The 24,659-nt window shown below is 43.1% G+C and overlaps 5 protein-coding genes across 8 annotated transcripts; 4 read left to right on the top strand and 1 right to left on the bottom strand.

The window, feature by feature from the left end:
• Positions 1-25: 25 nt before the first annotated feature.
• Positions 26-4,192, bottom strand: LOC132798223 (cohesin subunit SA-1). The gene is made up of 10 exons (XM_060810006.1): positions 3,973-4,192; positions 3,597-3,912; positions 3,370-3,543; positions 3,008-3,307; positions 2,509-2,942; positions 1,612-2,447; positions 1,190-1,548; positions 842-1,132; positions 241-781; positions 26-181 (listed from the first exon to the last, which is right to left on the bottom strand). Exons 1-10 carry the CDS (start codon positions 4,047-4,049, stop codon positions 120-122), a joined length of 3,390 nt encoding a protein of 1,129 aa, XP_060665989.1. The 5' UTR covers positions 4,050-4,192; the 3' UTR covers positions 26-119.
• A 116-nt stretch (positions 4,193-4,308) lies between these two features.
• LOC132798442 (YEATS domain-containing protein 4) lies at positions 4,309-5,259 on the top strand. Its single transcript, XM_060810304.1, has 2 exons — positions 4,309-4,958; positions 5,022-5,259. The coding sequence occupies exons 1-2, from the start codon at positions 4,430-4,432 to the stop codon at positions 5,177-5,179; spliced, it is 687 nt and encodes a 228-aa protein (XP_060666287.1). The 5' UTR covers positions 4,309-4,429; the 3' UTR covers positions 5,180-5,259.
• A 527-nt stretch (positions 5,260-5,786) lies between these two features.
• On the top strand, positions 5,787-9,301 carry LOC132798251 (interference hedgehog). Its single transcript, XM_060810041.1, has 2 exons — positions 5,787-6,072; positions 6,164-9,301. Exons 1-2 carry the CDS (start codon positions 6,059-6,061, stop codon positions 8,844-8,846), a joined length of 2,697 nt encoding a protein of 898 aa, XP_060666024.1. The 5' UTR covers positions 5,787-6,058; the 3' UTR covers positions 8,847-9,301.
• Positions 9,302-10,402: 1,101 nt separating this feature from the next.
• Positions 10,403-13,116, top strand: LOC132798383 (FGFR1 oncogene partner 2 homolog). Its single transcript, XM_060810226.1, has 2 exons — positions 10,403-10,562; positions 10,646-13,116. The coding sequence occupies exon 2, from the start codon at positions 10,695-10,697 to the stop codon at positions 11,661-11,663; it is 969 nt and encodes a 322-aa protein (XP_060666209.1). The 5' UTR covers positions 10,403-10,562; positions 10,646-10,694; the 3' UTR covers positions 11,664-13,116.
• On the top strand, positions 13,027-23,581 carry LOC132798200 (myosin-1). 4 transcript variants are annotated; one of them, XM_060809996.1, is made up of 16 exons: positions 13,027-13,116; positions 14,200-14,414; positions 14,478-14,548; positions 15,605-15,810; positions 15,883-16,073; positions 16,138-17,134; positions 17,195-17,407; positions 18,602-18,692; positions 19,048-20,767; positions 20,826-20,928; positions 20,988-21,158; positions 21,221-21,685; positions 21,750-22,262; positions 22,321-22,548; positions 22,613-22,852; positions 22,915-23,581. In XM_060809996.1, exons 2-16 carry the CDS (start codon positions 14,233-14,235, stop codon positions 22,975-22,977), a joined length of 5,454 nt encoding a protein of 1,817 aa, XP_060665979.1. In that variant the 5' UTR covers positions 13,027-13,116; positions 14,200-14,232; the 3' UTR covers positions 22,978-23,581. The 4 variants fall into 4 exon arrangements, with proteins under 4 accessions (XP_060665979.1, XP_060665963.1, XP_060665971.1 ...); XM_060809980.1 differs by lacking the exon at positions 18,602-18,692 and adding an exon at positions 17,471-17,852; XM_060809988.1 differs by having other exon boundaries at positions 15,587-15,810.
• The last annotated feature ends 1,078 nt before the right edge of the window (positions 23,582-24,659 follow it).

Genomic DNA, 24,659 nt, shown 5'->3' with positions numbered 1-24,659 from the left:
TAATATAAAAAACTTGATTGATTTGAATCAACGTTTAAATCAGTTTAATAACTACATTTTATTCTTAAATCTCTGTGTATACTGTACAAGTGTGTGTGATTGATTCCCATTCGAGGAGCTTAGCCTCTATAATCAGGATCATTATGTTCTTCATCATCGTCCTCCTCTTCGTCATCCTCATCTACGAAAAAAATTGTAAAATAGTAGTACAGAAATATAGTTAAATAATTTGCTGCTTACCGTGATCTCTTCGCTTTCGTGTGTATGCGCGACGTGTGGCCACCGGTGCCTGGTCAGTTTCGCCGTGGAGCAGCGAATTGCGATAGAGCACAAGTGGTTGCCACTCCTCGGCACGACTCGAGGGCATTCCCGGTGGTATGACCTTGTCAAGAAATGCCATAATAACTTTTTTATCTTGTTTCAACAGCTTGTAGTTGAACTCGTTGAGCACTTCAAGGAACAGCAGACGAGTGGGAGCACGCACTGGATCGTCGGGTTGCTTTTTGGCTGCAAAATAAATGCCGGCACGATGAATAGCCGCAACAGATTCGCGATTTTTGAGTGCATCGAAGCCAAAAGTGAGAGCAAAACGTTTTGCCAATTCCTTGAGATCGATAAACTCCTGTGAGCTTTTCGATACGGGGCCATCATCACTCTGTTCTAGCAGACTCTTGAACACCGTGATGAGACTTAAGAGTAGTGTCATCGCAAAGTTAACCTTATTGATTTCACGCGCCTTGCCCAACGTTGCTTTGATAATGTCACCATATTCATTATAGCACTGCCAAACAAAATGAATTAAATAAGTAAATTCAATAATTATGAACAACTATTTGCAAACCTTGACATAGTACTTAAATATGCTGGCCGCTCGCATCATGGGTATAATGTTGTAAACGACCAGCTTGCAATAGCAGGCAAGAAAGTTGCGCTTCTTGTGCAGCTCTTCGATGCGTGTCTCATCCTGGGCCACGACCTGCTTTAAGGAGAACACATAGTGCTGCACGAAATTGTCAAGTATAAGATGCTCGTCCATTCGCGACTTGTATTCCAAGCTGCGTATGTGCTCGCTTTCGCTGCGTGCCAATTGATCCGAGTAGATGATCAGCAGATCGCAAATGGATTGATAGGCCTGGCAAGGAAAAGTTTATAAATATATATACAATTGTTTTATCAACTCATTACATACAGCCTCTTGGATTTGCACTGTGGGCCCGTCGCGAGTTAGCTCAAAACAGGCGGCCATAAAGTTGTCCAAATTGCTGCGCAGCTCGCCAACAACTTCGGCCACATTTAGCGCCTCACAATCGTTCTCTACGTAGTAGAGACCCCAGCTGATTGAGAAGTAACAGGCCTCAATGCAATAGGCCAACGCCTCATTGGGCAGACAACGTTCAACGTTGTCCTTGCACTGTGCTTCCTCAACGTCACGAAACAGCGACTTGAACAGATCCCACGGATTCAAGTTGTGCGATGAATACAAAATTGAGAGTACTTTAAGAGTTATGGTTATGTTGTAGATGTCATCTTCATTTGGTGTCTCTTCGCCTGCCAAAGGAATAAAAGTTAGCTCAACTGGTGGAGAAATCTTGTGTCTTAAAAAAAACTTACCTAAGATCAGATTGCGCCACTCCACAATAGTGTCTTTGTATTTGTTGACCGCACTCTCGATGATGTTGGAACGCGCAATGTTACAGCGTGTGTAGGTGGCGCTGCCCTCGGCACAAAGGCACTCCAGCGTCTTGGCGCAAGTCTCGAGCACTTCGCGGCCAGTGTGCATACACATCACCTGACTGATCTTGTCGAGCAGCGCCTGTAGATTGCCCTCCTGACGATTTGTTGTATACAGATTGAGATCAAAGTATTGCGGCACTGCCAATAGATTGGCCAGTTTCTCGCTGTCCGCTTGATACTTTTCCAACAACGCTGGCAACGTCACAATGAAATGCTCCGTCAGCTTAACCTTTTCATCCTGTATGGCTTTGAGTTCCTTGGAGCTAAGTGTGAACTTGCGGTTGCTTGCACGTCCCACTGGCACTTCTCCCGAGGCAGATTGTTTAACGCTGCTCACCATAATCTCAATGAGTGTGGATTCCTGTTTATTGTCCAGCACTTCTTCATTGGGACCAGGTTCTTCAAGCAGCAGATCCGTCATACACTCCCAATCGCGCACCATCTCATTGCTGTCGATAAAAGAATCCACCAAATAAGCACCATGCTCGTGCAGTTCCGATTCAATAAAGAATTGCACAAGATCGCGAATCAATGGTGTATTGGGCAATCTGAGTTTGCCGCGTTTTGTTTTCGTTTCTTCCATGTCGGCGGTTAAATGGAATAATCGCACGTTGAGAAACTCGGCAGCTGCCTGGGCAACGCCGCGATGTGATGAGTAGACCAGCTCGTAAACGATTTCACAATCCTTGTCGGCCAATATCTCTGGATGAATTCTACAAAAGAATTACAATGCCATTAGTATCTATTATTAAAAGATCTATAACTTGGACTCACTTTAAGATGCTAATAACCAGCTTGACGGCATGGACTGACACCTCGAACTCCTTGTCCAGCGTCATGGCCACAATGCGATCCTTGAACTTCGAAGTGAAAAGCTCTAATTTGCCTTTGAGCTCCTCTTTGTCGTAGAGCGGCAGCAGTGATTGCAAACAACGTAGACGCACTTCGCCAATTTTATCGTGCAACGTCCAACCAATGTACTTGAGATAGGAATCATCAAGAAAGTTTTGCGGATAGTTCTCCATCCAGATGCCAATCTCTGCCATGCAAATGGCACGAATATCAGGCAGCGTGTCGCGGTAGCGATGCACAAACACCGACTTGAACATGTACGTTAACATGCTCTTTATCTCATCCATATTTTCCTCCAGCTCCGATCGCTTAGTCATTAGCGAGTCCAAGCGATCCGATGCACGTCGATCACGTGACTGCAAAAATAAATTGACATTAAAAGCAGCTCAAAAAGAATGCTGTGAATATATGTCTCTTTTACCTTGACGCGCTCGGCTTCAAATTGTTTGGCGGCATTTTCGAAATTATTCGAGACAAGTAGAGCGACATCCACCAAAGCAGTCATTAGCTTCATGGCTGCCAATGTGGCTGTGTGACGAAAAGCACGCACTTGAGAATCGGATAAACCAGTTAAGAGCGAGATAACATTGTCCATCAAGAACTGATCGTATATAATGGAGTACTGGCATTGCTTGACAAGCGTTTGTACGAAGTCACAAAAGTTATTCTTGAATTTCTTCCATTGTGTGCCTGTCATAATCAAAGGATACTCGCCGCTTTCCTGTACAAATACATCGCTTTAGCTGGTGAGTTTGATTTGTTTTTAAAATTATTGGTGGTTACCTCATCAAACTCCTCTGTCATGCGACGAATGATAGCCGTGTGATCCACAGGATATTGTATATCCTCGGAGATTTTGCCTTTGCAGCCGCTGGCATTAATAAAGAACTGCATCAAGGCGACCAGCGCCGTCTCCCGATTCGCTTTGTACTGCTCAATCCATTGGTCCACTATGCTCTACATATTAAATTTTTAATTAAAGCTGACATAGGGAGAAAGACTTGACTTACCGCAATGGGATTCTTGGAGTGCCGCACTATGTAGTATAAACTATTTTCGTCTGTGGTGATTTCGCGCTCATTATCGATGCGCTCGTGATGTGCCTTCTCCACAGGCTCCTTGCGCGGCCGTTCAATGCGTTCCTTGCGTTCTGCTGGCGGCTTACGAGTCTGGGGCGTCTTGCGTTTACGTGAAACGGGCGCAAAGAATTCATCCTCATCGTCATCGATGATGGGCGGCTTATCACGTACTCCACCTCGAGCACGCAGCCTAGTCATGCGCTTTGTGGGACTGTCAGCATCCGAAGCGCTTTCATTTAATGCATCGCTTTCATAAAAATTTGAAGTTTAGTAAATGTAAATAATTTCTAATTGGTCTTCTTCTTACCTATGCATTTCTTCATATTCTGGGGCCGGAGGTGGGTCATCCATACGAATGCGCTTTCCACCGCGGCGCGCCATCATGTTGTTCTATCAACGACTGTGTTTTTCAATATATTTAAACACTTTTCACAGCTATTTAGCAATTATTTACTAATTTTTTCTCTTTTGCGCCAGATTTTTTTATTGACGCGAAGGCGTCTAGGAAATTATCAACCAGGGATGACAGCACAAAACCAATTGTCGATATATAAAAGTACAGCTCGTGTTATCGAATAATATATTGTATATCGGAAATACTTCCCTGTACGAAAATATCGCGGCGAATGAGATGCCGATATATCAATATCATATCAACATCCCTGCTGCCTGTGGACATCGTGAATCAAAACAAACGCTAAACAAACAAAAATTGTTCAAAGAAACAAATAATAATACAATATTTCATTGCAAAATAAACAATTATGACTGAATTTAACGCTGAAGCGGGTGGTCGTCTCAAAGGCGTGACCATTGTGAAGCCCATTGTGTACGGCAACATTGCGCGCTCTTTCGGCAAAAAGCGGGAGGAAGACGGACATACACATCAATGGAAAGTGTATCTAAAGCCGTACTATAATGAGGATATGTCCATATATGTAAAGAAGGTACACTTTAAACTGCACGAGAGCTATGCAAACCCGAATCGCATTGTGGTTAAGCCGCCCTATGAAATCACAGAGACTGGCTGGGGTGAATTCGAAGTGGTCATCAAGATTTACTTTAACGACCAGTCGGAGAGGCCTGTTACATGCTATCACATTTTAAAGCTCTTTCAATCACCTGTTGTGGACGGTGAACTGACATCTTCCTCCACCACCATGGATACGAAAAAAGGCCTGGTCTCAGAGTCATACGAGGAAATCGTTTTTCAAGAGCCTACACAAATAATGCAACACTATTTGATGCTGTCGGAACAGAGTGCCAATGGATTGCTTAACCACGACACGGATTGTAAGTCGTATGCATGAAGTATTTACCTAATAAAATGAGCTCTTATATTTTCTGTAATTTCAGTTGAGGAAAAGAAGAGTAAAACATTGGACAACATTGTGAATGTTAAACAAAAGGTTAAAAGTGAGATTGTTACTCTGAAAGATAAACTGAAGTTGGCCCGCGAAACTATTGTTAAGTTCAAAGCAGAGCTGGCTAAAGTGCAAAAGCCGCCAGCTTAGTGCATCACACTTAAATAGCATTTTAACTAATGTTTGTTTTAAGTATGATTAATAAATTAGATTGTATAAAAAATTGGAAACCATTTTGTTTCATTGATTGTTCAGTAAATAAAAAAATATAAATTTGAATAATTTGATTAATTGCAGATATTGGGGTCTAAACTTATTGCTCATTGCCATTAAAAGAAAAGTATAAAATAATTAATGCTAATGGCAGTTACATTTAAGAGCCATGATTTAGTTTTATATTTATGGTCCTTAAAATTCATATTAGATACATATACTTTCTTCCAAAGTAATATTAATTTAGCGTAAGTGCCAAATGCACTTGTTGAATTACAACAAAGTGCAAATGCTGGTTGTGATTTCATTTATTGGTTGAAAAGTTACTCAAAAGGGTTCAACTAAATAAATGATTTACAAAAAATAGAAAATAAATATTTGTATATTAGAGATCCTTTTCTCTAGGGATAATGTTTCCTCTAAGGAAAGTGCTTGGTGCACACACACACACACACATCGCTGCCATTCAACAAATGAAATGCAAGCAGCGCGAACTAGTAGTTAGTGAACCAGATGGCTGGTGGACAAGTGAACGAACCAGTTGAACACTTGAACTGGCGTCGCAGTCGCAACTCACAGCATCCGAATATCGCTGTTGAATTAATATAAAATGCTGTTGTTTATTTGTTTTTCGTAAATGTTACTCGTTAAGTGCGCATCAGTTGTAAACGTTAAATGGCAAACACGCTGATAATGAGCGCGCAATCAGCGATAAAGCAATAACAATTTAAATATACTGTGGAACTGCGCAAACGCAAACGCGCGAGAGAAAGACAAAAAAAACAAAAATAATTAAAAACCTAGTATAGAAAACGCATGCGAAGAATCAGGTAAGCAAAATGCGTACACATATTTTATATATTTGGCATTCGGCAAAGCTGTGGCATTGTGTATATTGAATATATTACAAAATTATTGCAGCCCCCAAATGAGACGCTTGCTGTCGACGTCGCTGCCGCTGCTGCTGCTGACGTCGTTGCTTGCAGCAATTCCGGTTTTGCAGGCCGCCGCCTCCTCTTCGTCCTCTTCACCTGGCGTGAGCATTGTGCGCGCACCCGAATCCACTGTGGCGCCGTTGGGCGACGAGGTTGTCTTGGTATGCGAGACCAGTTTGCCGCCGGACCGTTTCGAATGGAGCTTCGTCTCCAGCGCCAGCTCTAACTCCATCTCCTCGTCCTCCACTTCACACACGCGTCGAGTGAAATACCTCAAAACAAAGTCGCATTACAATAACACCATTAGCCACGACAACGACATCTCCAGGCTGCGTCTCCAAGTGCGGGTCGAAACCCTTGGTGAATATCGCTGTATCGCCTGGTTTGGTCCTGTGGCTGTCACCTCGACTGCTGCACGCTTGGAGCTGGCCAGCATTAGCAATGCCACCGGCAATGCAGCGCAATGGCAACTGCCCGCAGGCAATACGCTGATCTGGCATTGCGGTCAAGTGGTGTCCAATCCGCCGCCCAGCTGGAGTTTCTATCACAACGGACTGCAGATACAAACGGAGGGGACCAATGGAACGCTGTTGATAGCCGACGTCTCCACGGCCAACAGCGGCAGCTACAGCTGTGTGGCCACCAACACCGCGTCTGGAGTGCGTGTCACGTTGCCGGGTCGCCTGGAATTGCAGGTTACGAGGCGCGATGCTTTGCCTTCGTCGGCGCCGCATTTGTTGGCGGGACAAAGACAGCACAGCAAGCTGATAGCACGTGCTGGCGAAACGCTGATCTTGCTGTGTGCCGGCATCAGTAATCCGCCACCTAAAGCTGTCTGGAGTAGACCTGATGCACCAAGTGCGCTGCACAATAATCGCACACAAACGCTGGCGCTTGGTTTACAAATCCGTCAGCTGCAGCCACAAGATGCAGGCAGCTACATTTGTTTTCTGGATAATGGCCAGCGTCCGGCTGTGGAGCACAGCATGCAGCTGGAGGTGCAGCAGGCGCCACTCATTGTTCTGCCGCCGAGCGCCAATCTGACCAACGAGGGTGAACGCATGCAGCTGGAATGTGTGGCCAGTGGCATGCCCAAGCCACAGATCTATTGGCTCCTCAATGGTGAGAGCAGCGCCAATGACGTGGAGGCGGAACTGCAGCCGAATGGCACGTTGCTGATACACAGCGTAGAGAAGCGTCACGCGGGCTATGTTCAGTGCTTTGCACGCAACGCTCTGGGCGAGCACAGCGCTGGCACGCTGCTCCAGGTGAATCCCAAACAGATAGCGTCGGGTAGCGAGCAACAGCAGACACAACATCAGCAACAGCAGGGCAGCAATCGTCATGGCCATGGACATGGACGCAAGCAGAAGCAAGAAATGGTGCCGCCCTCGGCGCCAAATGTGACGCGACTTTCGGATGAATCGGTGATGCTGCGTTGGCAGGTGCAGCGCAACGGGGGATTGCCCATACAATTCTTCAAGGTGCAGTATCGCATGCTGCCCGAGAACAATGGCAGCGGCAACAAGCGCAAGAGCTGGCACACGACCAATGACAACATTACCTATGGCAAGGATCGTCAAGGTGGCAAGAACTTTACGTCATCCGTAGGGGGACTAAAAGCAGATCGTAGCTATCGTTTTCGCATCATGGCCGTCTACTCCAACAACGATAACAAGGAGAGCAATACGTCAAGCAAGTTCTTTCTGCAGCGTGGCGCTGCCTTGGCCCCGTTACCAATACCCGATCTTCTGGAGATTGTGGAGTACTCGCAAACCGCAGTGGTGCTGCAGTGGCGCTTGGATAGCTCGGCCGATGAGCAGCTAATATCCGGTTACTATGCCTACTATCGCCCCTCGTCGTCGGCCGGCGAATACTTAAAGGCCACCATCGATGGTGCCGCATCGCGCAGCTTTCAGATTGGCGCCTTGGAACCCGGCACCATTTATGAATTCAAGCTGCAATCGTTTAGTGCTGTAGCTGCCTCCGAGTTTAGTGCCTTGAAGCAGGGACGCACTCAACGACCACGCACAACAACAACTGCTCAACCCATGTTGCACAACAGCCTGGACACGACGACGCCCAGTCACAATGACACGTTCCGCATTAATCCATTGTTGACAGGCACAATTGGTGGCGGAGCTGCGCTGTTGCTGTTGTTGCTCTTCGCCTGTTTGTGTCTCTGTCGGCGACGTAGCTCACGCAACAATCAGCAGCAGCAACATAAGCCGCGTCTCGCCGAGCTGCGAGAGGATTTCGTACCTTTGAGCGCTTGCTCGCCGAATAAACCGCGCAATCGTCACATTCACATCACACTCAATCCGCTGGCACAGCAGCAGCAACAACAGCAGCAAACGCTTGATGAGAAGGATGCACAGGATCTGGGCCAGGACATGGGTTATTTTCAGCGACCCACGGAGACATTGGGCTTCAATGGACTTGGACGCATGTCGTCCAACTCTTTGCGACGCTCACAGCGCACGCTGGAACGTGCAGCTGCCTCCGGTGGCAACAATAATCATCTTAATCAGCCGACAGACAGTTCGGCAGACAGCCCGCGTTTGCAGTCGTCGGGCAACAAGCCTGGTCGTGTCATAATGAAGCGAACACGTCTGTCGAGTCGCTCGGAGAATCTCTCGTCTGGTAGCTTAAACAGCGTTGGTGTCTAGCAGTCTTTTAGTGATCTTTTAGTCTATATACATATATTATATACGATGTATGCTCTACACTCCTCTACCTCTGGTAGTGGCCTTATTTGGGCTACAAAGGTTTCGAGTAGCTTCCTGATTCGAATTCGAATTTCTACCTCTGATTTTAAAAACCTTTAAACTTTTGCGCGAAAAAATGACACGAGTTTGTACTTATGTATACAAATTGCAACATAGCACCTAAGTACTTAATTAGCTATTACCTACTTATACTATATAAAGAGGATAACATTAGCCCTCTCATGTGCATTTCTTTTTAACTATAGTTTTTAGTAATAACAAATACGACTCGTAATTATACTCGTAGTTTAGTCTTCCATCTGTCGACTCAAGTCGCAATTCTGTACTGATTAGCTTCTTAGTTTTGTAATGACAATAAATTTTTTGCTAACTTTCCGACAAATTGTTGTTGTTCCAGCGGAAGCAATTAAGTGTCGAAGAACAAACTGAGCGCTTTGAACTCTTCCAAGAAGACCATTTAGATCGCAATCTATTTGAACTTCTGCTATTTCTTGCATCGTCCGCATCAAACATAAATCTAATTTCGTTGTTAGACAAATCTTTTGAAAAGCCGGACCCTTTGATCGTAGTTCTGCCTTGTTATTGCTATTTGTTAAACAACAATTTAGTTGATGTGCGATATTCAAATCTAGGCGATCGATGACCGATAGTTTTTCTTGACTAAGAACATCTGGCAACAATGGCATAGTTGGAGGGTAGTTCTGAACTACAATTGAAATATATTTTCATAGGAACAACGGATTTAGCGAGCTGTTTAATGAACGCGCCTTTTTTTGGAAGTATCCAAAAATAATTGTGTATTTTGGCATATTTCAGCGACTTTTAATGAATGTCAATTTTTTTTTTTTTTTACTTTTTCAAAAAAAATGTCCTGCATAAATTTGATTATTTTCAAAATGCAATAACGGCGATGCATCGATAGTATCATCGATGTTTCTCACTTCCATTATAACAGCATTGGATACCATACTTATTGAAAAAGTACCAGAAGTGATATTTGTGGTATTTTTCGAGCTTTAAATTGCTGCCACTTACCAAATTTTGCTTCAACTCCTTTGGAAAAATGCCGTTTCTTGTTTTTTGATTTATTTTTCAAAAGTAATTTTATTATAACCGCAAATTCAGACTGTGGCAGGGGTATATCCGAAAACGCAAAAAAAAAAATATTGCACAGCGCGTTTAGATTTTTCGAAAAATACATCACAAGCTTTATGAAATGACGCGCCTTTTCTCACACGCGGATTGGAAACTGTCATTTCCATGGAAGTGTAACCAGGTGACAAATATCTGGATTTTTCTGTTGTAGTATATTTTTGAAATTATACTTCTTGCCACACTGCGACACAGGCATTAAGTGAAAAAGGTGTAAATTTTAAAGCTCCCAAAAATTTAAATGCTGAATTAATTATCTTTAAAGAATAATTATTATTATTTTTCCAAAAACCATCGATATATGTCGCAAATCGATGTTTTGAAAATTTATAAACACATCGATGCATCGATAGTCCCATCTAGTCAGCTGTCAAACCACCTAATAATTGGGTCGTACCAAAATTTCTAATAGTAATTCATTTTTGGTGGTTTTATTGTTTCGTAAAATTTAAATGAGCGTCGAAAAGAGCAAGAAGAAACAACAACATTAAGCCCAACTACAACGTAATTACACAAAACTTGATTGTGAACTCACAGCGACAACAAAGCAACGCCAATTGAAACTAAAACTAAATTCTTTGTTGCAGATTGCAAACAAAAAAAAAAACGGAGCTGGGAAAACAAAAATTGGCAAACATGTCGAACCTATCAGTGGGACAGATGATCATGGATGCGCAGCGCATGGCTAGTCGCGTCAAAGACTTGGATGCCCTGGGAACAGCGCTGCTCGAGGAGGCGGAGACCAACAATCGTCTGGTGGAGAGTTTGCGACAATACCAGGACGACATCGAGAGTCTCAATCGCATCTCGAACAACAAAACGAATGTGGACATGGTGAATCGCATACAGCAACAGAATGTGAACAGCTCCGAGATACTGAAAGAGAATCGCGAACTTAAGATCTGCATTGAGGATTACGAGCGCGCCATGGAGCTGATGATGCAAAAGTATCGCGAGCACACAGTCACCAAGGTGCTGGACAGCAAATTCAATTTCAAAGAGCTGTACAACGAACGCCTGTGGCAAGTGATACGTGATCAGCGTGACAAAATCAACGAAATGGCTGCCGTCATGCATCGAGCGGCGACGGCAGACGATGAGAATGTGCAGCGGGAACTGCAGACAATCTCACAGCTGCGCATGGAGAATGAAACATTGCGTGAACTGCTCGACATCTCAAAACATTATGGTTCAGCGCAGCGGCCAATTCGCGAAGGTGATCATCTGTCGGAGGAGAAGGCGGTGCAAACGGACAGCCAGGCTGGGATGGCGGACGATTTGTCGGCCGATGAGCTGTCCATATCGGGTGCCTCGGTGGAGAACATGAATAACAATTCAGTCATACAGATGTACAGCAGCCCAGATCCGCCAGTTGACAGCAATAATAGTAGTTCAGTTAACACTGCCACAGTCACAGTTGCCAGAGATGTTGTTGTGGAAACTGTGGAAAATAATGCACACGCCAATGAGAATAATAATGGACCTGCTGCCCAAAGCACGCCAGAGAGTGAGAGCAGGAAAGCTGCCGTTGCAGTGACGACGCCAAACGAACAACAACACGAGGAAGACCAGGATGTCACGATGCCGGCTGAAAGCGCGACATGATAAACAATTATCAGAGTTGCACTACCATAGCGGTTATCGTCATCGTAACTCAATCATCGTTAATTTGTAATCGCTTTCGAAGCTTTCGTCTTATTAACATCAAACAAACAAAAACAGCATACACCCCATTAATACATACATACATACACAGCACTCCCACTTAGCGCACACATACAATACAATACATACTTATGGTTACTCTGCATTAGTTCATAGAGCAACTAATAATCTCATAAGTAATTTATACATACTGAATAATGTCTAAACATTCATTCATCTAAATCTAATACACATTCACACACATACACACGCACACATTTTGTAATCCATGTTGTATCCTGTCGACATTATGATTTCTTAATAAATTCCATATAATAAACTGAGCTGGCATTTTAATTACCAAAATGTGGATGTTGTGGATCCCATGTGAGCTTGGCTTTGAACCATAGTGTATCTATTTCTACGAGTGCGGAGATGAGCCAAGCGTAAAGGCTTTTTTTTTGCATTCCAGGGTATGAATGATTTTCGCATTTTTTCCGGACGCTAAAAAAAAAAAGAGAGAGCAAGAGCGCAAAGGGAGAAAGAGCGCAAATCAGCCACTTGCAGTCCTCAATCTGTGGCTGGCTAGTTTGAGCTTTTTCAAAATATTTAAATTTAGTTTCTCGTCGATTTTCAAAACGTTCACAACGTTCACGAAACGCAAAGATAAAAAGAAATTTGCTTGTCTGTGCAATTGGTGCGAAAGAGATGTAGCGATTTGTATAAGTATATTTCGAGTGCTCGAGCGACGATCGTTGTTATATCAAAAGAAATCCCAAATTATATATGTATTTGCATGTATATGTGTGCGTATGTGCGTCAAGTGAAAAATCCAATTGGAAGAATAATTCAATCGATTTTTTGTCTGTTTTGTAATTTGGAAAAGTAAACACAAATATATATTTTGTAATCTGTGCGGGACAAAAAAAAACTGAAGATAAGTCGAAAAATTGCATTTCATGTGGAATATATATGAAAAGTGCGCTGCCATTCAAGAAAATTGTGTTCTATTTTTAAAACACAGCTAATTTTTCAGCCGTAAAATTGAATAAAGTGAATAAATTCCAAAAATCGACAAAACGTGAATAGAAAATTTCACAAAATGAAAAACAAAATTTAAATAGGTGCAAACTATTAAAATTCAAAGTGAATGGAATTAAAGGTGAAATTCATATGAATCTATCATTGATTGGATATCTGTGTGTGTGAGTGTGTGTGCGTGTGTGATTCAAAGGGAACCAATAGAAGAGATATTTGCGGTTACGCAATTAATCGCACTGCGATTGCGATAAATGCGGTAAATTTATCGCTTAATTTGCAGCAGCAGTGCAGCAGTAGATGCAGCAGCTGTGCCGTGGCCCCATTCCTAATTGCCCAGCTTCAAATTCATCTAAATGCAGCATCATCATTTTGTGTAAGTCGAAGAATTTTCTATATTTGCGACAAACTAAATTCACTTCAAAAATAAAAAAAAATCAAAATGCGACAGTCTAAAAACGTTGATAATTATTTTTAACGTGCTTGGGCCATTTGCAATGTTGTGCCCCTTTCCTACAAAGAGAACGAGACCAACTCGACACCGATCCCCAGGGCTTGCTCTCTTCGCGAACCGTGAAAGAGAACTTCGCTCTTTTGAGTACATTACAATTTGCACTCAATCGCCTAACGGGAAAACATGCGCAAAGTAAAGCTTTTCGACTGCGCGTGCTGCCCACCTGTGAAGAGAACAAACGCTGCCTTCAATCTCTCTCTCTCGAATTGTATACAAAAGAAGTGTAAACAATTGTTATTGTTTATATTTACAAATAAACTTATGTTTGCCTGAACACTCACATACTCCTACTGACTCTTTCCTCTTGAATCAGGACGCCTTTCAGTGTTTTTTCTTTTAAAGTGTTAGCTCGTAAATTTTAATTTAATGGCAAATTATAGACAGGTAATTTTAGACTCTTTAGATTTTCATCTTACAATTTGATTTAAAAATTAACTTTGAATATTTTCGAATGTGTGTTTACTTTGGAAATTGCTTATAAATTATTGAAAGTAATCAAAGCGTCTAGCAAAGTGCAAATTAATGGTAGACAGACTTAAAAGCAATGAGATCTGTGATAAAAATTAAAATGTATTTATATTCACCCAATGAAATTGAGTTACTTAAGAACTGCTTCCACACGCATCTATCATAAGAACAAGACAAAGATTGTTGAATGCTTGATTGGTTTACAGCATTACGGAATAGCAAATAAAATTGAGACCGAAACATCTCTTTACCACAAAATGTTCTACATTTTATGTACAACATTCTTCTGCTTACTTGGATCAATGCCAAAAATTCCACTTCGTTGTTTAAATATAGTTGAATACCCTGCAAGTTGAATGTGCATTGCCTAGTGGAAGTAACATCGGATCTATCGATCAATCCCATTAACAAAAATAGCTAAATTGTGTAAAATGTGTATTCAATACACTGAGGTGTTTTGTTGTTGTGTTCTTACAGAAAAAGAAAAGCTGACAATTTATATAGATACAGATGCATCATCTGTACCCATCGCTGAAAGGCGATCAGCTCTGCCCGCTCGGCTTTCATCCCCAGACACGTTATCCCACCAGATGTAAGCGATGTTTTCGTGATTACAAAGAACATGGTGCTCGTCGAGGGGGCGACGAGGTGGCCGCCTCCTCGCCGAATCTCTCCGATGCCCAAAGCTCAAGGTAAGCAGAAACTTCTAAAGCCTTGATAATGCCTACGAAATTATTCTAAACTTTTGTTATTAGGCCATCTTCTCGTACTTGGACATCGACACAAAACCTGACGAGCGCCAACGGCAACAACAGTAATGATATAGGTATGATTCTAACTTTACAAACATTGATACAAGTTACTTTACTAGAATAAATAGTTTAGTATTTCTGACTTATAAACTAATGTTTAATTGACACTATATTAAGAAGTAGCATTAGTTTCACGTTCTTTCTAAAACTTAATGTTCTCTGTCTAATTTCTGTTCTATGACTTTGTAACACTGTTTAAAAATTACTTTGTTTCATACTAAATCGACTTTGAATATATTTTTAAGTTATTGTTAAGTTCTAAGCAATTTTTTATTGTACTGCATAGTTTAAGCTTTCAATTTGAATGAGATTAAAACTCATAGTAGATCTATAGATGGCTTATTCATATTCAGACTTTAGATATTGTAGCTGAACCCATATCACAGGATAATAATTGTTTTTTCTAATAAGAACAATATATTTATCGTATTTATATTAATAATTAATTTGATTTATTATTATTATTCAATTAACTTTGTAAAACTATGACCCATTTTCTCAAACAGCTGTTCAAGTATTTCATAAATGAAAATTTAAATTGCCGTTGCACCATTATAAGAAGTAGATAGCACTGCTTTTCGACTATGCACTGCTTGCTTTAATTCATGAAGCAGTTGGCAAAGTAGCTATGCAGCATGTTAAGTCTGACTTTAACAGCGAGCTGTTAAGACGGGTCCTAGTTGTTATTTTGATCACTGTAACGTTCACGAACTGAACTGAAATCTTGAACTCTTGCACAAATTTACTGTAACGTGTGCTCGTATCATCTACATAACTCTCTATCTATCTGTCTCTTTCGTACACTGTCTCTCTATCTCACACTCAACACTAATCTGCATAACGTTAAATGTTAACTACTACCATCGTATTATGCGCTGCGCTCTCTTTTTTGATTGGCTAACTTCAATTGTGGTCATTGTGGACCCCAACCAAAACCAACATAAACTGTGTGAACTGTAACTGTGACTGTGTGAACCGTGATTGTCACTGTGACTGCAACTGCTTGTATTTGCACTCTTGGCACTTTTGATGCTGCTTTTTACTCAACTCAGTTGTCCACTTCAATGTAGAGCTCAAGAAACGTCCGCAGTCCTGGGCTTCCACACCCGATATCGATGAGACTGTCGAGAATTCCGCTTCGTCATCATCGCTGGTGGCAAAGCGTCCAAGCTCTGTGGCATTGGGTTCACGTCCCGTGGACGATCACAATGTGGCTGTCACCTTAAAGCTGCCGGTGCCGCCGCGTCGTCACACCACAGCTTTGGACATCAACGAGGTAAGCTTCATAATCCAAAATCTCTTTAAAATCTGTGCCCCTAATCCGTTTCAATATATTGTGTCTGATTAGGTGGAGCAAACGCTAACGCAAGGCCGTGTCACTTCCTCCCCTAGTAAAACTTCAAGTATTCCAGATGAGCTAGTCATCCTATCGACCGACAGTCTTGCCGAGCGTGTGCGTAAAATGAATCTTCTGAAGAAGCAGCGCAGTCTTAACTCCAGGGAAAACAGCCGGGAACGCTCTGTGCCACGTCGCGATGAGTAAGTTGACATTTGGGACTCGAGGAAATTCTATTTAATTCAATTTATTCTTCTCATTTTTCAGGGATACCGAACCACCGCCGCCGCCAGATCGACCGGAGCGCAGCAAGTCCGGCACTTCACTCAACCAGCAGACGGAACTCAAACGTGCCTCGTTACCGCCCAAGAAGGTTGCGAGTACAACCGCAGCCTCTTCAGTCAGTACTACCAGCTCAACCGCTGCTGCCTCCGTCACGCCCAAGCCCGCTGTCTCAAACCCTTTGCCAACGCTCAGTGAAACCAAAGTCACAGCCTCTTCCTCCAGTTCCAGTTCGAGCAGCACACGACGAAAGGAAACCGAAGTCAATAACAGCAACCACAACAGCAGCAGTAGCAGCATCAATAGCAGCAAGGAGCTTAAAAGACAAACCCTACCGGCTGCAACATCTCCGAGCATAGGAGCCACTGCAGCTGCAACGCTCAAGGATCAAATGGCTACGCTACGCACCGAACTGGAGGCGATGAAGACCCGTGCCGAGCGAGCGGAGCGCGAAAAGAGCGACATACTACTTCGAAGATTGGCCTCAATGGACACAGCTTCTAATCGCACTGCAGCTTCGGAAGCATTGATACTGCAACAGAAGTTGAACGACATGAAGGAGCAGCTTGATCGTGTGTCGGAGGATAAACGCAAGCTAAACCAGCGCATGAAGGAGCTCGAGCACAAGGAAAGTCAGTCGGAGTTGAAGCGGAAGCTGCAGGCGGCTGAGCAGATTTGTGAGGAGCTCATGGAGGAGAATCAATCGGCTAAAAAAGAGATAATCAATTTGCAAGCGGAAATGGATGAGGTCCAAGATACGTTCCGCGACGAAGAGGTCAAAGCGAAAACCAATTTGCAAAAGGATCTAGAGAAAGCGACCAAAAACTGTCGCATCCTTAGCTTTAAGCTGAAGAAGAGTGAACGGAAGATCGAGACACTTGAGCAGGAAAGACAAAGCACCTTTAATGCCGAGCTGACGGCTAAAGTGAAAAAGCTCGAGGAGGAGTTACGATTCTCTAGCGAGCTCACACGTAAGTTACAGGTGAGTCTAGTATAGTGACACTAATCGCAACAGCATAACAATATTTATTCTCATATGCAGACGGAAGCTGAGGAGCTTCGTAATCCCGGCAAGAAAAAGGCGCCTATGTTGGGAGTCCTCGGCAAGTCAACGTCTGCGGATGCCAAAATAACGCGAGAGTCCCTAACTCGTGGTGGATCCCAGGAAGATCCACAGCACTTACAGCGCGAGCTACAGGACTCCATTGAACGTGAGACTGACCTCAAGGACCAATTAAAATTCGCCGAAGAAGAGGTAAGATAATTACGCTTTTAAACAAATCCGTCTCAAATACTGATTAATCACTGAAACTTGAAGCTTAAACGGCTCAGGTCTAAAGCTTCTCGACAGCGCTCTCAGCTCAATCGCGGTACTCAAACAGGTGACATGCTTGCCATTCCTATGGCGTTTCCACGTGCCACGCAGACGGTGGTCATCGCCCAAGCTGATGCCGCTTCGAATACACCAATCTTGCCTGCAACGATAGAATTAGGCACACAAACCCTTGTGGTTGATTGCAGTGAAATTGCGACGCAAACCCATTTAGAACTCAACACTCGACGTGTTTCCGTTGAACGCGAATCTTCACCGTTTATGTCGCTTTTTACACCTACGACTTCAACCAGAGCTGCTCAACATGCCAACTCCTTGCTCTTTCCCAGTGCTATTTCTCACGTTTTGCTCGCTGGGGCTAGTGCAGGTATCTAAAGCACCACAAACAATTTTCACGCCAGCAAGGTTCAAAAAGAGATTGGATAAAACTACGGCCGTTCCTAACATATTTACGTGATGTGATCCTGCTTTAGGAATGGTTGTAGGGTCTTTTGGGATGGTTCCTAATGCTTGCAAATTGGTATAAAACTTAGCAAGCGGAGAGCTTTTCTTTTTTGGTGGCTTTTAGAACTGTTCGTAAGAGGACCTATCAATTTTATGATGTGATCCAGCATTAGGAATGATTGCAATCTGGATTAGACATTTATTGGGGCAGGCGAATAGAGGGACCGAGTTTGTTGCTAGGATGTTCTAGGATTGCTTCTAAAAGAACTAAGCGATGTAACGACGTAAGGAATCCATAGAAATTCAGGCCCGACAGGATCATTACTTGGTGCTGTTCTACAAGATCTCTCTTCTGTTGTGATCCTTGCTGGCTGTGAACTGTTTCTAATTGTGTAGCTTAGTTCAATTCGTTGGTTGTTGTTTCACTCTGTTTAATATTACTCAAAAAACACTCGTCTCTGTGTAAATACATATATAATATTTATTATTGTGTTCATTGAAAGCTAATCCCAAGTAGCTAGCGATCATCGGTGTCGGCTTTAGAGATTGGTTTAGCACATGCCAGGGCAAACTTTTTATCCTCGAATACGAACTCTTTAAAATGGAATTACCAAATAATCAATCGATAATCAATAATGAACATGAAAATCAAATGTGTATTTTACATTTCAGGCTGAACTTATGAGGAAAAAGGTGACTCGTTTCGAGGATGAAAATGAGTCTTTGATGATGCAGTTGAAAAAAATGGCAACGCGCTCAAGAAGTACGATCCAAAATTTTGTTTTTACTCAATCACTTTAGAAAGTTTCTATATTCCATACTGACACAGCATTTTTTGGAAGATTTACTAATCTAATAAAAAGTATTATTTAAATGGGGATTACTTTGTAATCCTCTGTCCATTTAAATCGATTTAATATGTTAAACTAACATAAAATTCTCATGCGCTTAATCAGCCGATAATCTTTGCCATTTTTTTACGGCTGCTCATAAACTGTGACTAACCCGCGACTTTTAATTGCGACTAACCAAGAAAAGTATCTAACCAGCATTAGCATGCTATTAATTAAAACCTGCTGTAAAAATATAAATAACACATAACTCTTTTTCAACTGTAGCTCGCCGCTTAAGTCCTGCGCCCCATGCTCATCGTTTGGCACCCGAGGTGCACGCCGATCGTGATGAGGGAATCTCCGATGAGGACGATCCTGCCGAGCTGCGCATTCTGCTCGAGCTCAATGAACAGGAGGCTTCGATATTGCGCCTAAAAGTCGAGGATCTTGAGAAGGAGAATGCGGAGTCAAAGAAATATGTGCGTGAATTGCAGTCGAAGCTGCGACAGGACAATGGCAGCAAAGGATCGCTACTCAGCCTTGGTGGTTCCTCCACAAGTGCGGCGGAAAAGAAGCTCAAGAGCTTGAATGAGGAGTTGGCTGTGCTCCGCAAAAACCTGCAGGAAAAGGAGCAAAGTGCGGAAACGATGCGTGCTCAGTTAAGCAAACTAACATCGCTGGAGACCGAGAACGAAAAGCTGACCAAGGAGAACAAGCGTCTACAGATGCAGACGCTCCGTAAGTCCAGTTCGGTGGAGAAGAATGTCGAAGCGGAGCTGCCCAAGCTCAAGGATGCTCTGGCACTGGCGCAAAGAGAACGCGACGAACTGACGGCGCGAGTCAAGCGCATGCAGCTAGAGGCAGATGGCAAATTACCAACCCGAACGCCAAAACGAGTTAACGATCTGACCCCAAAGAGTCATCTGAAGAAATGGGTAGAAGAGCTAGAGGATGAGATCAGTGAGATGCGTGTGCTGGTCGGTAGTTGTGGTGCCAATCAACTAAAAACCCTGCAGACGAACAAGGAATTGCTGGAGGAGGAACTGCAAAAGTGTAAACAGAAACTAGCGTTGGCCGAGGGAGACGTGCAGCGTTTGAAGCAGCTTAATGGCAGCAGCAGCAAGACCAAGGAACTGGAACAGAAGCTTAAGGGTAGCGACGATGAGGTTAAGAAACTTATGGCCAGGCTCAAGGATCATGAGGAAAAACTAAAGAAGCAGGAAGCGCAACTGAAGCAGAGTGAGACTAGCAAATCCTCCCTAGAATCGCAGCACAAGCGTGAGAAGGAGAAGGTATCCAGCCTGGAGAAGGACTCTGAGAAGCAGGCCAAGGAAAGAGAGAAGCTTGAATCGAAGATCACACAGCTAGACAGCGAACTGCTAAGTGCCAAGAAGGCTGCAGAGAAAACAAAGACATCCCTGGAGAAGGACATCAAGGAACTGAAGGCCAAGTCCAGCAAATCGGACAGCAAACAGGTACAGGAGCTCAAAAAGCAGCTAGAAGAGACGCAGACAACGTTGAGTGGCGAGCAGAAACGCTACGAGGATCTAAATAATCACTGGGAGAAACTGTCAGAGGAAACAATTCTAATGCGGGCCCAGTTAACCACAGAGAAGCAGAGCCTGCAGTCAGAACTAAACTCGGCAATGTACAAATTGTCCGAGATGGACACCATACGCATTGAGCGCACCGACATGGCTCGCAAGCTGAACGAGTCGCAGAAAAAGATCCACGAACTTGAGCTCAAGGCCTTGAAGGCGGGCAACAACAATAGCAGCGAACATGAACGTTCCATGCTCAAGAATAAGCTCGCCGAGAAGGAGCACGAGTATGAGCGTTTGCGTCGGGAGAACGAGATGAATATTGATCTAGTATTTCAGCTGCGCAAGGATAACGATGATCTGAACAGCAAACTGAGCGACTTTAATCGCATCGAACAGGCGCAATCCTCGCTCAATGGACACGGCGCCAGGCGAGAGGCCGAGATCAAGGAACTTAAGACGCAGTGAGTAAAGAAAGCATAGGGAATGCAGAAAGAAATTGATGGACCTTTTTTCTTGCAGATTACAAGCATCCGAGCTGCAGCTCAAGTCTGAGGTGGCTTCGACCCGACTGCGCTATGAGCAGCAAGTGAAGAATCTGAGTGGCGAGCTGACTTCCATGCAGGTGAGTTCAATTTACGAATTCGCCCTAAGAAACTTACTAAAGTTGTAACTGCTTTTCAGCGTCAATGTGAACGCTTCAAAAAAGATCGGGATGCATTCAAGCAGATGCTTGAGGTGGCGCAGAAGAAGATCGGTGATCTAAAAGCTAATAATACAGGACGCCAGAGTCGCAGCTCAATGCACAGCAGCGATGACGATGACAAAAGCAAGATTGCTTATCTGGAGCAACAGGTAAATGAGGCAGCTTCACCTACTAAAGTTTTTAGAGACTTACCCAGCTTTTATCACTGCAGATTGGTCACCTGGAGGATCAGTTGGTCGAGTCGCGACTGGAGTCCAGCAAGGTGAAGACGGAGCTTGTGTCCGAGCGCAGCGCTAACGAAATTAAAATCTCCGAGATGCAATCCAAGCTAAACGAGTTCGAGGAGGAGCGTGTCATCGGGTCCGGCAGCACCAAGCTGCCCGGCATGAAGACGAAACTGGAGCTGTCCTGGCAAAAGGAGCGCGAAGATCAGCAACGTCTGCTGCAGGAGACTTCAACGCTGGCACGCGATCTGCGCCAAACGCTCTTCGAAGTGGAGCGCGAACGCGACAAGGAACGACTTGAGTCCAAGCGTAAACTGGACCAGACCAAACGCTCCACGGAGGAGGAAATGGAGGAAGGACGCAAGAAGATAGCGGAGCTGCAGTGCGATCTGCTGGAACTGCGAGATGTGCATGCCAAGCTGCGCACCTCCAACGAGAAGCTGCGACGCGAGGTGAGTAACAACATCCGAGATCCCTTTATCATATTGAATTAAATTCTCTTTCCTTTGCTGACAGCGCGAACGCTATGAAAAGGAGTTGATCAAGCGTCGTATGGAGCAGGATGGCGGCGAGCGTAAAGTAGGCGCACTTCTGCAGACCGTCGACGAGCTGGTAAAGATTGCACCTGATCTGAAAATCGTAGGCGGCGCCTCCGGAGCACGCAATGCATCGTCGTCGTACGGCGATCAACATACGCTGCGTCCCGAGCAGGCAAATGTGCGACGTAGTCGCAGTCCCTCGCCCACGTTGAGCAGCTCCCAGATCACCAGTGTGCTGGCCCGCTTGGCCGAAGCCTCAGAGGAGTTGCGTAAGTTCCAGCGCCTTACCGAGGACGAGCAGGAACGTAGCCGCATGCGACGCGGTAATTTGCGTCGCGCCGCATCGCAAGAGAACGATCACCATGGCAGCACCAGCTCTGTGGCAAGTGCGGCGGGATCTCAGCGTGGTGGACGCATCTCACGCAACTCTTCCAATGGCAGTTTGATACGCAAGAGTCTCTCCCTCGATCACTCCATTCAACGGGATCAGGTAAGCACCAAAGCTAAGAACCTAGAATGGGATATTCCTAATTTGGTTGATTTTGCAGAATATTTGGCGGCAGGATGATGGCAGCGTCTCATCTATGCAGTCCATTGACTCTGAACTTGGTGGCCTGGTGAGGGACTCCAGTCTAGACGCACGGCTCGATTCTCGATTGTCAGGCGGTTCCACACAAAGTGATTTGCCACGTGGACCGCGCAAAAAGAAGAAGAGCCTCATGGGTAAACTACGCAGTCTGACGAAAAGCAGTCGCAATTCCGAGAGTGAAATATCGGTAAGCCAACAGCAGTCCATAAACAAATCAGTCAATTAATTAAGCTCCTTCCTTCTATCCGTAGATTCAAGGATCTGATTCAGATCTTAGCGTAGCTAGCGATATGAGGTCGAGCAAGAAGGATTTGCGTAATCGTTTGTCCGGCATGTTCAAGAGATCCGGCTCCAATTCACGCAGCGAGAGCATCGAACGTGTCGGCTCGGAGCAAAGACCGGTCGCTGTGACTGTCGTAGGACATCCTGATGGACCACAACCACGTGAACCACCGCCAGCCAACTCACTCACACCGAAGCCCATACGTTCGGTAAGCCCGAGAATTCTAAATTAACGCTGGTATATATAACACTTCATCGGTTCTATTTGCAGATACCAAAACCGCCAGCTGGCACACCCACCACACCAACCACAAGACGGCGCCTAGCCAAATAGTCATCATCATGTTATAAGGTTCATCATAGATATGTAGTTATACTAGTAACTCGCATAGCCAACCACCAAGTCCAAACCAAGTTCGTTTCATCTTGATAACTGCAATTGGGGACTTGAGCACCACTCACATCACAACATCACATATTATGTTTATTTTTTAACTTTCAAATGTTCATTAATTTATTTACGATTTTCAAAATAAACATATACATCTTTTTCAAATACATTCACTCCAGCGCTTTTCCTTCCATTGAACCACTAGCGCTAAAATGGGAGTATAAGGAATTAAGTCAAAGACTCGAGATTTGAGCAGACAACTTACAATTTACTGAATAATTGTACTATACAGTCATATAGTAGTACACTAAGCCCGTAGCTAGAGAACACGCTGTTAAATGGATGCCCAGCAGAATCCATCCACCGAAGTGAACAGGTTTCACGACATTGGCCGCAAAATACATCGTAGCACTCAAGAGTGGAAGGAAAATAATTTGAAACATATTCAAACACAACTAAATTTTGAAAGTTATATCCAAGAGTAGAATAAGTTTGTTAAACACAAATTCGGATATCGTTCCTTTAGAATATTAAGTTTTGTTAAGAACAGGTTCGAAAAAAGAGTTAAAGAGAATTCCCAAGCGAAGAAGAACCGCAAGGAAAACAATTTCCAAATATCGGGTGCCAATGAATGAATTATCAATGCAGGTTAAATAAAAAGAGTGAGTGACATTTATTCTATTTACTTGCAATTTATGTATATATATTCAAAGTATTTGTTTTTTTTTGGTTTTCTTTTTGCTTAAAACTTTTTTTTTTACAAACTACATTAATTTTTAAACATAATTAGAAATTTTTTTGTTATTCATTTCGTGTATTTTTAGTAATTGTTTTTTATTTTGTAAACGAATAAACAATTGAAATTTGAACTTGAATTTATAGAAATTAAATTATCGATATACTTGATTTCTCTTCTGCATCTTTCAATTGGCTTTGCTTTGCTTCTCTTTTTTGTAGTTGTTGTTGTTATTGTGGTGCCAATGCAATATGTGAACCAATTGTTGTTCATATAATAATAATAATAAATCAAATATTCAACTTGCAATTGATGTCATTTAGACTACATATGTGAAATGCCTAGAGTTCTCTATATATATCGTCTATATATATAGAATTTGGACAACAAATCAATTAACTTATGCACTCAATTAAAGATCGTCAAATTTCTACACATATGTATGTATATATTTATATAATAATTTGTATGATCGAGAGACGTATGTAGGGGGTACGTTGTTATATTTATTAGTATGGTATTTTTATTTAGTTTTTGTTTTATATTTAGCTTAGTTAGCATCTCTTGTTTCTTGGGGGGAGGAGTGTAATTATGTCAGTTACATTTATACAATTATGCAAATCGGGCTGTTATCGTTATCGTTAATGTATCGTATCGTATGTGCTTAGTTAGTTGCTTGAATTTGTTGCTAAATTTTGTTGTCGCATTGTGAATGTTTTGCTTTGTTTCGTTCCTTTTATGTTTAAATCAATCAATCATTATTTTTATGTGTATGTTTTTAGTAACAATGTCCTTGACAGTTATTTTTGTGTTCACTTACTTGCATTGTTGTTGCTTATTACTCGTTTTGTATTTTGTTTTTTTCTTGTTCTTTTTTGTTTTGTTTTTG

This window comes from Drosophila nasuta, chromosome 2L (genome assembly GCF_023558535.2).
Source record: "Drosophila nasuta strain 15112-1781.00 chromosome 2L, ASM2355853v1, whole genome shotgun sequence".
Lineage (NCBI taxonomy): Eukaryota > Metazoa > Arthropoda > Insecta > Diptera > Drosophilidae > Drosophila > Drosophila nasuta.
Note: the sequence above shows the minus strand (reverse complement) of the source record. Positions and strands in the feature narration are given on the sequence as shown.

What these genes read in the sequence shown, in the direction of transcription:
- LOC132798223 (XM_060810006.1), bottom strand. Translation starts at nt 4,049, where the DNA reads ATGATGGCGCGCCGCGGTGGAAAGCGCATTCGTATGGATGACCCACCT. An exon ending in GTGGCGCAATCTGATCTTAG is followed by an intron (nt 1,549 to 1,611) that starts GTAAGTTTTTTT and finishes TTCCTTTGGCAG; the next exon opens with GCGAAGAGACACCAAATGAA. An exon ending in TATTTAAGTACTATGTCAAG is followed by an intron (nt 782 to 841) that starts GTTTGCAAATAG and finishes TTTGTTTGGCAG; the next exon opens with TGCTATAATGAATATGGTGA.
- LOC132798442 (XM_060810304.1), top strand. Translation starts at nt 4,430, where the DNA reads ATGACTGAATTTAACGCTGAAGCGGGTGGTCGTCTCAAAGGCGTGACC. An exon ending in GCTTAACCACGACACGGATT is followed by an intron (nt 4,959 to 5,021) that starts GTAAGTCGTATG and finishes CTGTAATTTCAG; the next exon opens with TTGAGGAAAAGAAGAGTAAA.
- LOC132798383 (XM_060810226.1), top strand. Translation starts at nt 10,695, where the DNA reads ATGTCGAACCTATCAGTGGGACAGATGATCATGGATGCGCAGCGCATG.
- LOC132798200 (XM_060809970.1), top strand. Translation starts at nt 14,233, where the DNA reads ATGCATCATCTGTACCCATCGCTGAAAGGCGATCAGCTCTGCCCGCTC. An exon ending in CAGCTTTGGACATCAACGAG is followed by an intron (nt 15,811 to 15,882) that starts GTAAGCTTCATA and finishes GTGTCTGATTAG; the next exon opens with GTGGAGCAAACGCTAACGCA. An exon ending in TCTGTGCCACGTCGCGATGA is followed by an intron (nt 16,074 to 16,137) that starts GTAAGTTGACAT and finishes CTCATTTTTCAG; the next exon opens with GGATACCGAACCACCGCCGC.